This window comes from Amphiura filiformis, chromosome 6 (assembly GCF_039555335.1).
Source record: "Amphiura filiformis chromosome 6, Afil_fr2py, whole genome shotgun sequence".
In the NCBI taxonomy this organism is placed as follows: Eukaryota; Metazoa; Echinodermata; class Ophiuroidea; order Amphilepidida; family Amphiuridae; genus Amphiura; species Amphiura filiformis.
This window is the reverse complement of record NC_092633.1, coordinates 35965344-35980011: the sequence shown is the minus strand read 5'-3', so window position 1 is coordinate 35980011 and position 14668 is coordinate 35965344. Positions and strand designations below refer to the sequence as shown.

Here is a 14668-nt window from a genome sequence, read left to right as displayed (position 1 = left end):
GGCAGTGGCGTGGCGTGGGTCATCCGAGGGGAGGGCACAGGGTCTGATTGGGGGCACCGGTCTGATTGGGGAGGGGGCACAAGCCATTTTTCTGCCATTTTCCTATGGGATTTTCTAAATTTTCAGATTGATTGGGGGCCGGTGCCCCTATGACGCTACGCCACTGCTGGAGTGTTTAATAGTAATAACTATAAATGCATTCACATGTATTGGCACCCTAAAAATAATGCTATTCATTAGAGTAAAACTAGTAAAACAGTAAAAAAATAGTACAAAAATCCAATGTTTTTGTGCGTGGAGTACAATATGAACAAAATGCAGTGAGATGTTAAACACCTCACTGCATAATGAAACACCTCCCTGCATATGGTACTCCACACACACAACAATTATATGTTAAGTGGTCGATCACCCACCTTTGCACAGTTTTTTTTTATGGGCCTGAGAGCACATCAGACACACCAAATTACATTATGAATATGAGGAATGTCCTTCTGATATCAAATAATTTTAGATTTTTTTTGAAATTTGCAATATTAAAGACAAATTTTATGGCAAATTATTAAAACTTGATATTTTTGATATTTAACAGTCTTCGAAGTAAAATTCATAAATCGAATGATATGGAAAAGTGTATGCAGCTGGGAGGAAAAGCCATCTATCATTTGCAAAATTTTGACCTTACGTATTGAAGATACATTTTTCCCCAAAAAGACCTAAAAGACCAAAGACCAAAAATTTACATACACTTAAAAGTACATATTATCAGATTTACAAAGTTTACTTTGAGGACTGTTAAATGTCAAAAAATATCAAATTTTAATAATTTGCCCTCAAATTTGTATGATATCACAAAATTAAACAAATCAAAATTATTTGAGATGAGAAGGACATTGCTCATATTCAGAATGCAATTTGATGTGTCTGATGTGCTCTCATATTATTGTCCCACAAAAATACTGTGCAAACATTGTTATCCGATCGCTTAAACTCAAGTTACAAATCAAACATACCTCAGGCTAAAAATCCATTTAAATAAAATGACTTCCGATCAGAATCCTTCATCAATAAAAGGGTTTACTACACGGGCCCTTCTTAAAGTCACCGCTAGTAAAATGGTATTCGTAACTTGCGAATGGTTACTTGAGATACAAAGGGTTAAAAGTTGAGTGAAATGGACCCCAGGACTAATTGGGGGGGAAAACAGCACCCTGTAACAAACATATATGGAGGTTATCTTTCCAGTAAAAATAAAATATCAAAAATTAAGACCTCGATGACATGTTCTAGTAACTATCAAAAGTCCAGTAGGGCCCTTTGAAAGTGAAGGGGTAACTGGGATACTGAGAGTTATGAATATCATTGACAAATATTGGGCCATCGTCACAAGACTCTCTTAAAATATGATCAGTGTACTCTCTTAAATTGGATGGTTGAAATATGTCAATCTTTTAACGATTGATGATAGGAATCAATCTAAATAGATTGAAAAATAGATTGAAATGGTTTTTTCACTCTAACTCTCTTTGTAAACTGATTTCACTATCTAATCAAGTGTTACTCCTAATGTACTACCAAATGACATGTGTTGCATATGTTTGGAATGAGATTTCAAACTGTTTTAGAGTGAACATTTTCAATTTTTTTTCAACTGGATAGGACTTGTCCCTAATTTGGGACGGCATAAGATTGAAGAACAATGAAAATCAATCCTTTCTACTGAAAATTCAATCAAAAAAGATTTGCCCCTAAATTTAATCGCTGAAAGATTGTAAAAGATCGAGAATCACTCCTTTTGATTGAAAAATTCAAATCACCCAAGTGAATATACAGTCGAAAACGATTTGTCCCTAATTCGGGACGGCAAGATTGAAAATTCAATCTTTTTGATTGAATATTCAATTGGGCAATTTAAGAGACTAGTAAGTACTTCTGAAATCAAGATCAAAATGACTAATGCCTTGGAACTATATGTCTACACCTAACTGTTACAGCATTTGAAAGTAACAGTGAAGCGTAAATGCACATCATACAATGCGTAACCGAAGTACGCCTCAAGCATTGCATTACAAAACGCGGGAAAAAGCCACGTTGGAAAAACACTGCTTACAAATTCATCTCACAATTTTCATCATGTTTTAATGCAGGCCATGGAAGGACAACATTGATGCAAATGTGTGCGTGGAGCATATACAAGTGCGAATGCAGAAAGTGATAAACAATCACGCTAATTGGATGATCATCGGTCATGACAACAACACGGTTGATCTATTGGTCATTGGGGGAGGAGAACCATGAGCACAACCACGTTGGTTTTCTCTGTTGCATTCGTCCATTCCAAGTTGTTTCTTAGTTTAAGGCGGTACTACACCCCCACCCCCTTGATAAATTCGTGACTATTTTTGCATTTTTCTCAAAAAATAATAACACACTGGTAACAAAGGTTATGTATATTATAGGGGCAAGGAATCCAGTTACTACACTGGAATTTCAGTGACTCAAGACAAGTGGTATGTTATTTATGATAAGAAAAGAGGTACTGCTAGAATGTACCTCATTTCTTAACATATATATAATGAACCACTTGTCTTGAATCACTGAAATTTCAGTGAAGTAATTGGATGCCTTGCCCCTATAATATACATAACTATTGTTACCAGTGTACAGTCACAAAATTTATCAGGGGGTGTAGTACCACCTTAATTAACATTTTGATTTCATTGGTCATGTTGGTTAGAAATTGTTTCGATGTAATAATGCGAATGGCAGTATCTCTTGACTCTGCATTATAAAATGTTCTGGCACACCACATCGATTAAGATTCTCCAATATCAAATGGTATAAATAAAAAAGTATTATTTTTTACATTACATATTTCCTGGGCATGCTGTATTGCAATATGTGACCAAAAACCCATTCAACAATTGGTCTTTTTCTTGGTCTTTTTATTTGGTCTTTTTGGATTTCATTAGTTAGACGTTCTTTCATTGTAATAATGTAACTGGCAGCTATCTGTGCATAATATAAGATGTTCTGGCAATCAGTCACATCGATTTTGATTTCTCCAATATCACTTGGCATAATTAAAGTATGGGTCCTTATGTTTTAGTTCCCTTGGTCTACTGTAATGCAATATGGGAGAAATATAGATCTACTCAAAAATCTATACACTGACCATTATGTGACCCCATTTCTTCTATCTAAATAAACACCAGTAACACAATACATACCATCATAGCTAAGAATTTTCTTTTTCCTTATCTCTTCTGTTGGTTCATAGGCATCTATTACCGATTCACACCACTTGGGTGTAATTTCATATCTCTGAAAGAAACAAAATGTCAAGTACATAAGTAAACAGTGCATGACTACGCATTCATATACATACATACCACATCATAAGGCAGTATAAAATAATGTTTTTGCTTCTAGTCCGCCCTGCATCGCTGCAAGTCTGGAGTTAATTCATTTTTTTTTTCACCTTCAAAAAATTTTTGATTTTAGAGCTCCAGCAATGCATTGCGATAATGAAAGAGTTAATGAAGCAACATTAATCACTAACCGAACATTTAAATATAAATTTTTTCTTCCACTTTAGCAAAAAGCAGAGATGGAGTTGGGGTTAATATACCATTCATGATTTAAAGAAAAAATGCATAATACTATTCATTTTTATAATATGAGCTTTCAGAATTATGAACCTTATGTATATCAAAAAAAACTTAAGTGTATTTCCAATATGAACATTTGGTACAATGAATCTTAGTGCTTAATCAGCAGTGTTCGAATTTAGGAAAAATAAATGGTTGTCCCACGGACAACCAGATTACAATTTCTGGTTGTCTGTCTAAGTTTTTGGTTGTCCGTAGGCCTACAAATGTGACTTTTGGCTAGATTTATGGTTGTCCGGCGGACAACCGAATCAGTATTTTTGGTTGTCCGGACAACCAAAATTTCGAACGCTGTTAATCAGCACCTTTTGAATCCTTTTTCTGTTCCCACTGGGGAAGATTTAAAAATGACCCTCTGAATTATATAGAACATACACCCACGCTGGTTGCACACCTGAATCTGGATGCATTCATAATGTACCATTATTGATAGCTACTCATAGTGGTGAAAGGCTTGTGAGCAATGCCCTTCTGAACTGAACAAGCTCACTGCGACACTCCTCACAAGTTTCCGATTATTACCGACTTGAAATATCTTACAAGTAGCATCCGGCACTCGGTGCTCAAAATAAGCTTAAATCTATGGGCCAGCATCAATTTTCACAGGCCCAAACTTAAATTGTTCAATTTTAATGTTACACTGATCTACATTTCACTTTGCATGCTTTGTAAGAGGTAATGCCATAGATTGATGTTGAACTCAGCATCCCAGGAGTCCATTGTGCTGACTTTGAGTCAGCAGTGAGTCCATCATGCTGACTTTGAGTCAGCTGTGTGTCCATTGTGCTGACTAAGAGTTAGCTGTGAGTCCATTGTGCTGACTATGAGTTAGCTGTGAGTCCATTGTGCTGACTATGAGTTAGCTGTGAGTCCATTGTGCTGACTATGAGTTAGCTGTGAGTCCATTGTGCTGACTATGAGTTAGCTGTGAGTCCATTGTGCTGACTATGAGTTAGCTGTGAGTCCATTGTGCTGACTATGAGTCAGCTGTGAGTCCATTGTACTGACTATGAGTTAGCTGTGAGTAGATCGTGCTGACTTTGAGTCAGCAATGAGTCCATCGTGCTGACTTTGAGTCGGCATTGAGTCCATTGTATTGACTTTGAGTCAGCTAGCATTGGGTCCTCTTGCTGACTTTACTCAATGACTTTCAGAGGCTTTTGGCCTGGAGGGCTCACCTTTTTTCAAGGAATACATAATGCTACGTAAAAGTTACAAGAAGCTGTTTTTGATATAATGAAGGGTATATATTGTGAACAGACTTACCTATGACCTAAAATTTAGCAAATTTGTAAGTATTTTGTAGTCAAATTTTGATATTTGTTTGATAATTGGGCAAATTAATGGTTGGAAGGTGCAATCTAAGACTGCCAAAATGTATATTTATACCATGGTATTGGTTGCCTCAGATTTTGGTTTATTTAAAGCAGGGCTCGCATCCTTGTTTCAACTTCGCTAACCTACAGTAGTTCCAAAGTTTCAAATAACAAATTACATGTGTTATACGTGTTATTTGGTACAATAAATATCATTTAGAGGATTAATCTTAATCCATCATTTGTTAAATACAACCTTATCTGTATATGTTGTGCAAATAAGTTTAATCATCTTTAATTATTTTACTTAGCCTTTCAGACATGTACATTGTAGTAGGGATGACCAATGAACCATCAACATGATTAGAACACTCCCATAGACATGCAGAGAGCTCAACTGTGCACAGACATTTCTAAATTGAGCTCATTCTTTTATTTTTCATAATTTTTCTGTAAAAATTGGAGATGTTAATACCAATTATGTTTTGTAACTATCCTGCAAATTACAGCATCATAACTTATTTGGTTTTTCTGTAAGTGTGAGTCAAAATTGGTCCATCGCCACAGTGCGCTTAATTGCCAGTGGCCCAGTGCAGCACTGCTCAGAATGGCACAAAATATTCAGATGAATAAGATCAGGTGAACACCTTGACCTACTGAGCTGTAATTTGGCAGAGTTGTTGTTATTACCTCTATCATACCCTCTGTAAAAAGGAAAAAAAAAAGCGGACAAGTAGATCTCGAGTTAAAATTAAATCACCAGCTTCCCTTTGGAATTTCCAAACACCTTTCGAATCATGTTAAATAGACACCTTTCTGAACATAAATGTGAAGTTTCATGCTCATTTGTTGTATTATTCACCTGATCTCAACCCTAAACACTTTCTTATATTTATACCATCTGCACTGACTTGCTGCTATACACGCACAGGAGCTGTACTTTTAAAATACGCACCTAATCAATAATGAGTCTTTCACTCCATTGTTAAAGTACTGTGCTCCCTGTAGCATATGGAGTGACCAGTCCCTGGAGTGTGATGGTTTTGTAGCACATGACAGTATTCATTCAAGCCTATCAAGGTCAGTTATTAGCCACTTGCTGAATGGCTGGGCATTATCAGCTATCAAAGAGATACCTTATGCTGCTGCCAATCACAATAGAGGTTAAACATTTTGTTAAAACCCCAGAAGTGATATCAGGACAAAGCTGTGCATGTTGGTACTTGATTGTTTGGATTCTTATGTTGAAAATCCCTTGTAGTACATTAGTATTTTTCTTATGTGTAGTGTATATTGTTGTGGAAAAAAAGTTCACCTGGACTTTTGATTTTGTGCCACTTTGGCTATTATGGATGATTTTTGGCAAATGTTTTCTAAAAGCATGATTTCAGTGCCTCGGTTTGAAGAAATACTTAATGCTATTGACTAGTAAAGTGCCATTTCATAAGAAACCCTTTGATACTTTCACAATATGCTTATTTCATGTTTGCATATATATTAAAATAAAGAAATATAAAAAGGTAAATATATGCTTATAACAATTTTGCTCACATTGCTATATTTAGACTTTGTCAATTTATTTCGTCAGAATGGGAAACTTTGAAAATTCAAAATTCGAAAAATTTTTGACCGATTTTGACCATTTAACCACCAAAATACTTCTGTTGATGAGTTCTTTCCAGAAAACAATCTTTTGTAGCAAAAGGGGCAACATGAAATTATGATGGTCATCCCTAATTGTAGGACATACTGAAGAAGTGGTAATTATTGTGCATGTAATTTGTTCACGCTCTGTCAATTTTGAACTACTTTGCTTGTTTTTCATTTGCCATCTTAACCCCATGAGAACTACCTGCCAATTGGCCAAAATGAATATTGTGTCCAATATGAACCAATCAAGGAGGGTATTAATAAGATGCAAGTTTGACCATATATAGTTAAAACCTAGTCATAATTGGCAATTGAAATGAGCATTTCAAGTTATCAACCAATCATAAAAGCTGTTAGATGACCAGTAGTGTCCAGGAGGTTAATATAAATAAAAGAAAATCTTTTATATCTGTGGCAGGTGTTGAGTGTGAAAAGCAAGTGAAAATTAATGTTCCATGAAAAAAACTATACTTTAACAGTATAGTGATTTAGTATGTCTTGTTTCACTTCCTAACATGTGTAGCACGTATTACATGTTTCACCAATCATGTCATCCTAAAATAATAATAATACAATTGCTTGCCCCCCCATGTCAAATTTGTTGGATCCCAATTTGCAAATCTTAAATTGTCTAGATATTAATTATGTCATAGATCATCTGACGATCTATGATTATGTGCAGCGAGCAGGCGGGAAAATTTGCATATTTAAGACTTTTCGTACTGTTTTCTTCTCAGAGTGTTATATTTAAAGGTGCCAAAAAAAAATTGCTTGCCCCTTCTGGCTTGCCAAAAATGGTTGCCCCCCACCCATTTTTACAGTAAAAACAAACAAATATTGCATTGGAGTACTAGGCTTAGGAACCAGGGGGGGGGCTTGAGGGGCTGATCCCCCTCAATAATTTTGGTGCGGGGGCTGGAATACCTTTCAGCCCCCCAATAATCCTAGGTGAACTTAAAAAATTGTGATAAAATAAAGGGAAAGGGGGTCTTTGTGACCTATATTTTGCAAATTTTTCTGACTGCGCGGGGAGGTCCCCTCTCGCGCACCCCCAGTCTGGCCCCACAAAATTTGTTTCAAGTTCCAGCCCCCCAATGTTGAAAATCTTCCTAAGCCTATGTATAACTGTGCACTGAATTGCACTGTAATGCATTGATGTGATATAGGTAGCCGTCAATGACAGTTAGATAATATAAATTGTTGTTTTAGATAACCCTGGTAAAAACTTCTCTAAACTGATACCATAGATATCCTGCTTGTATTTCAGATTTGTCCACAAAGGGAAAATCCATGCATTCAGCATGTGTTTATCAGCCAACATGCATATATTGTACATGCACAGCCTCAGCAATTAATATTATTATTATTATTATTATCATAATCATCATTATCATTGTTATTAATAGCTATAAAAAATGATTTGTTACTATTATTAACAATTATCATACCCTTTTTTATTTTAGTACATTTCAAATAAGATTCTTTGCTTCCTTTATCATGCTTTCAACAAAGTATTTTCATGTGAAATTCAATTGTTATTAATTGTCATATCTTGCTTTTTCATACAGTTAAAGGCAATTCTTAACATCCAGTGTTTAGCTTTTAACTGTTAGTTCATACATTCATTTTCACCTAAATTGAAGGATAAAGATTAAAGTCATTCAAGGGGGGAGGAGGGGGCACCAAAGTTAATTGAGGGGCTGGAGGGGCACTATCTGTTTTTCGGCAACTCTCAATGAGATTTTCAAAGGCTCACTTTCGATTGGGGCATGTGTATATCCATGCCGCTATAACATTATGCCACTTTAATATTTTCACCTTATCATCTCCTATGCAGGAAAGGTAAACATTTTCACCCCTATAATTCTGTCTATGCATGCCTGTTACATTTGACACACTGACACTCATCCTGGCTTGGTATTTCATCAAAAATAAGAAACTTGTTTTTGAAACCAGGAAATAGAAATAGAAATGTGTAAAGGTATGCCCATGTAAGTTATGATAAGCGGAGATAGCTGTAAGGTCTTGACTTTAAGGGTTGTGCAGATAACCTATTTTGGGGCCTTTTGGGGCCTAGGTTTGTCTTTAAACAGCTCAATTTATTCCTTATGTATCTGGCCTGTATAACACCATTTGCTTGTGCACATACAACAAGCATGGTTTCCAAAAAAATGTATATCATCCCCCTGTGAGTGTGTCAAAAATTGTTTTTCACACCCCAATTTTACCTTCCTACAGTGCACCCCTCACGGGAAGGGAGGAGAGCACATCAAAAAAATTTGGTGGGTATGTTCCCCCGGAATTTTGAGGTGGTGGGAGCTGATGGTGTACCGGTAAAAGGGGGTCTTTTGGAGCTGCGAACCGGGCTGTGAACAAGTAAAATGGTGACTTTTGGAGCTGCAAACAGTCAAAATCAAGGGTCTTTCTTGGCTTTTTGGTTGAAAATTGCCTGAAAACCCAGAAATATAAGGAATGAGCAATATTGGGGTCTTTTAGAGTTGAAATTATCAAAATCTGGGGTCTTTCGGAGCTTTGTTTTGGCCAAATATAGGGGGTCTTTCCGAGGGAGCATACCCGTATGGTCATTTGTGTTAAGTGCCCCCCCTCCCCCGGCACCCCTAGTGATAAAGACAATAAGACATGAAAATTGATATCAATCAGACCATGCCAGTCATAACTATTGAAAATGCAATTCACAAGATACGAGCTTGTCAAAATTGTATTCATTCAGTTAAATTATCGTCAAATTGGCTCTTAATTAATTGCACCGCCCTTCACAAAAGCTATGCTGATATGTCAGCTCCATATCAGCAAATGAACTCCTGACATTTGGCCAATTATGAAATATATTGCATTCTAGTATTAGTATAGGAAATAATATAATATAAAGAAGCTCACTATCAATGTTCAGTAATGTATGGACCATTGTTACCAGATACAGTATTGAAAAAAAAATGACTGACTTTGTTTGTATGTGTTTCTAAAATTGGTAGATATTGTAATCTTTGATTTTATAGATGTGAAAAGGGCCGGTGGCCTATATTTACAATGTAATAAAACTCTCCTTTTGGGGAGGCTGAACTGAACTGACCATTGTTTTTCAAACAAACTGTTGCTTCAAATATTGTAATTAATAATGAATGCAAAGGTGCATTGGATATATAGACTATGAGAAGGCCTTTGACTCAGTGGAACATAAAACCTATACAGTCTGGTGAGGTGAGGTGAGGTGAGGTGAGGTGAGGATGAGGTGAGGCAAAAGTTTGAACTTCAAAAACTAAAAAATGTTAAACAGAATATTGCCCAATATCAAGCATTTGAAGCTACAAGCTCATCACTTGATCATGTTGTTCTTAGTTTTGTGAAAAGTTTAACATATTGCAAAAAGAAATAAAGCTGTTAATTAATGTCATAGCTATCCAATTTCAGGAATCCATGTTACGTTTCTTATAATTCAACTACTGTGTATGAAGGCAAATCAAAAGTTATATTCACGTTGTTCACCTTCAGCAAAAGCATGAATAACATAACATTGTTGGATTATAAAATAGTTAGCGAATGTGAAAAAGCGCCTGTTGATCAATCTTGGAATGAATTGCATTTGTGCGCGCATTTTGTAATCGCTCATTTCTTCCTAACCATTCAACCAAATCAAATCAAATTTATGTATATGATGCACAATAAAATGAGCTATGCGCAGCTTTTTTAATTTTTTAATTTTAATGTCTATTTCTCAACTTATGTCCAGATTCATTTGCCCGCTAATTTTTTCTGGGACACCCTGTAGTAGATCCATTTTCTATCTATAGATCAGAATCCTATTTCAACATTATTATTAGCATACTCAGGTGAAAATCTAATGGTGGCACTGGCTACATGTAGAACAGTGATGACGAACCTGGAGGTTCAAAATTTGACTAGCATGAGCAACCGCTGGTGGTGCATCGTATTATGAATCGCAAGAATTTAATTTCAACCATCACGGTCAAAGAGATTATTCCCAAAGAGTACCAACTCAAAACTACCGAAATTTACCCAGTACATGGGCATCAATCCTGTGGGGACAGGGGAGACGTGTCCTCACACCTTTCGGCAAAATTACCCATTTTTTGTTCCCATCAGCCACTTTTTGACAATTTTGCCTGATTGTCCCCCCTACATTTCAAGCCGGATTGGCGCTTATGACCCAGCAAATGGCGAAACTATCCAGAAGTACACTATTCGCTGGCATAGTGCACGTTAGAATATGACCGTTGCTAGGGCAGCTGGCTCACGCTTTCTTTGTTACGAACCACTGATCGAAATGATCACAATGCAAAGTCTATGGCATATCAAAATTCGGAACAGGTGTGTGAGCACAGGCTTGAACCAGTAACCAATGGTTACTAACGTGCACTACGACAGCAGCGAATTATGCCTACGTATAAGCAATGCCCAAACATGGCAGAGTCGGTACTCTTTGGTTACATCTCAATGATTGTAAGTTAGCAAATTTCAGCAAACTTATGATATCCCACAGCTGAGTTAATAGTGTATGAAAATGCAGTTGTTATTCAGTTGGACAAATCATGATGCATGAAAACGTACATGCAATAACATACCTCATTACTATCATCAACTTTGGGCTTAGAACGGCCAAAGCGATGTGCTTTTTTAGGTGCTGGTTCTTGTTCAGCAGCAAATTCATGGAATCCTTCAGTTGACTTTTTAGTAAATGAAATATTCAAATGGGGTTATTATGATCCAGAACATGCAATTAAACCCTCCACTTTCTACTTTCTAACATTAAGATTAAAAGGGTGATGTATGCCTTGGGACAAGCAAAATATCATCTGAAATATGCATGCATCATGCTGATATTAGCTAACTTAAAATACCTAAATAAATGTGCAGAAATATGTCTAACGCCATATTTAACACGACAATACTGTAGTGAGCAATCTCAAGCTAATCTGGGTTCGAGGCGACAGGGCTCTGGGATGGTGTTTTTTTTATATTTTTTTTGCTTCTCGATTTATTTTTATTCAGATATCTTCATATCCCGTCCATCCTTCTCTGATTTGTGTATAATAATATCAGATACTAGCTGTTTTTGTTGCTGTGTGAAAATAACCAGAGAAAATCCCAACCAATTTTTATTTGTGTTACACACTATCAACAACAGCAGATGCTCAGTGTATTATATGCTCCTTCTTTCTCACTGCCCTTTCTCACTGCCCTAGTCTATGGATAAAAAAGAAAGAAGGGGGAAAACCCATCCCAGAGCCCAGTCGCCTCAAACCGAGGCTTGTAACACTAACACATATTTAAGCAACTGCAAAAGTACCTGAATAAAACTTCATAATTGAATCTTGCACATACCACCCAATTTAGAATAGTAACAAGCCTGTTAACCCCTGGGTGTTTAACATGTAGTGTACATTGAACAACTGCTTAGTTGACACAGGTTGTGTTAAGATGCTCTAAGCTTTATCAAAGTTGTTTGAACACTAGAACGCTTTTCTCAGTATTCAGAGAGCAAACTGTTACCCTTTCCAAAGCAGCTCTGGAGAATTTTTTTTTTTAAAGCCACACTTAAAATACCCCCATTACGAAACGCTTGGGTATTTTGCATAGATTTGGACATGAATTTTTCATCGGGCCCAAGGACATGAAGGATGTGTCCCATATGTACCAACCTAGGCAAACAAATGAAGAAGGATGAGTAAGGTTGTATTTGAGCTTATTTAAACACAGCATGCAACAGAAATACAGGTGATATTGGCACAGTTAAGCCCTGCAGATGAATTACAGAACTTAAAACATTGAAATGTTTGCAATTTTATCAAAAAATGTTAAAAAAGACAAGATATTAAAGGCATATTCAGTGATGTTCTCATTGTAGGATTGTAAAATCAGTCAAATTCAAATTTTGGCAACATAGTGTCATAGATGTGCTAGCATATCCTGCTATGCCAAAAGGGGTGTACGTAATAAAGACAAAATGAGACATTTTACATGAATCTGTAATTTGTATACTTAAGGGTGGGGTATGAACGTTGGACAGTATTTATTGTGGGACATTAGAGCACATCAGACATATCAATTGCATTCTGAATACAAAGAATGTCCTTCTGATATCAAATAATTTTGATTTTTTGAAATTTGCAATGTAATACACATTTTATGGCAAATCATTAAAATTGATATTTTTGATATTTAATAATAATTGAAGTAAACTTTATAAATCTGATGATTTATACTTAAAGTGTATATAGGTGGGATGAAAAGCCGACGATCAATTGAAAATTTTGACCTTTCGTATTGAAGATATGAATTTTTTTCCCCAAAACACCCAAAAAATTAGGTCTTTTTGGGAAAAAATCAATATCTTCAATATAAAAGGTCAAAATTTTCAATTCATCGTCGGGCTTTTTCCTCCCAGCTACATACACTTTAAGAATATATCATTAGATTTATAAAATTTACTTCGAGGACTGTTATATATCAAAATTTGAAAATATCAAATTTTAATAATTTGTCATAAAATTTGTATTATATCGTGATTTTCAAAAAAGAAAATTATTTGATATCAGAAAGACATGCTTCGTATTCAGAATGCAATTCGATATGCCTGAGGTGCTCTCATGACCCACAAAAAATACTGTCGAAACGCCATAAACGCTCATTCTAGATCCCTTAAGTAGAGAAATTAATTACATTATGTGAATGGGACTTCAACATTGTCAATACTGATGTGTTACTTGTTTTTTGCCAAAATTTTCATAGCAAATATACCTAATGACAATTTTAAAGACTTATCCTTCACTCTTGTGAAATTGATAAACAATTCAAATTTTTTTTATGCCTTCGCTGAGCGCTGCGATCACTGAATGGGCATTTAAACATCCAAAGTCTCATAAACAAAATATAGTTTTAACAAAGGCAGTCCATGGTGATAGTATGATGGCATTCTGGGCAAAAATTGTCCAACATTTGGTGTATTTTCAGATTCCCCCCAATTAATTTTGCCATCGAAATGCTCCCAAATTCTAGTGTCAATATCAAGATGTTTGTTTAGTCATAGCTCTACTGTCTATGGTTTAGTTGACTTTGTGAAGGCATAGACAGTAGAGAGAGTGTGTCTATGGTGGCGGTGACCTGTTACCTTTTGTTCTTTGTGCATGAAGTCTGTAAACTCCTCTGGTGTCCAGTAGTCATCTTCCCCTGCATAACTGAAATGAAATCAAATCAAATTAATAATATTAACAGGAAAATCAGGAATTTTGTGTAAATCAAATAAGGCCACAAAAAAAGTTTGTCTTAAATGTCCACCAAACGATTACAAATCCAATGCGGTATGCGGTTTTTTTTTTTTTTTTTATCAATAAATCAGGTGTTCAGGGGTTACCCCCTTGAAAACCTACCGGCTTTGGCCAATTATGTTTTGGCAATGGCAATTTGTCATAATGTTTTGAAAATAAAATAAAAATTGCTGAAATAAGATTTTATTTTTGAACGTTTTCACCATCAGAAATCCAATGCACGCAGGGGATGTGAGACAAACCTATTTGTTACACCGGCGTGTCCAGGATCTGTTCCTATGGGGGGCTCAGAGGGGCTAGCTTTCAGAGTTATGCTGGGGGCTTAATGGCTAAAATTGGTTACATGATTTTTAACAAGGTGCGGAGGGCTTCAGCCCCAAAGTCCCCCGGACACGCCACTGGATTAAGTACCATATTTGACCTTATTAGCACCAGGCACTGAAGTCAGTCACAGGGGGAGTTTATTTAAAATGATGGAATAAAATTCAAGACTCAAAATTTACATGTGCACATAATAGATACAGTGCATCTGAATGCAAAATCATTTGACCAAACTTAGTTGTATGTAGGCCTACATTGAAAAAACATTTTGGTGTGTCATAAATGGATCATTTTGTCATTTTATCACTTAATAAGTGAATGCGGTTTTATAAAAATAAAACTTTCATATGGTATCATTTTCCCCGTCATTTTCATACATATCAAATAATGATGTATCACATCATGA

General features: G+C 35.9%; 1 protein-coding gene across 6 annotated transcripts in view; it reads right to left on the bottom strand.

Moving 5' to 3' along the window:
* LOC140155346 (1-phosphatidylinositol 4,5-bisphosphate phosphodiesterase delta-4-like) overlaps positions 1 to 14668 on the bottom strand; it is a 112326-nt gene that overhangs the window by 53968 nt on the left and 43690 nt on the right. For 3 of the 6 annotated variants that reach the window (XM_072178152.1, XM_072178154.1, XM_072178153.1), the window contains exons 6-8: positions 13785 to 13851; positions 11239 to 11340; positions 3231 to 3324 (exon numbers count right to left, since the gene is read on the bottom strand). In XM_072178152.1, coding sequence (XP_072034253.1) covers positions 3231 to 3324; positions 11239 to 11340; positions 13785 to 13851 — 263 coding nt within the window. The remainder of the gene's footprint in view (positions 1 to 3230; positions 3325 to 11238; positions 11341 to 13784; positions 13852 to 14668) is intronic. The other 3 variants (XM_072178155.1, XM_072178156.1, XM_072178157.1) reach the window with 1 other exon arrangement.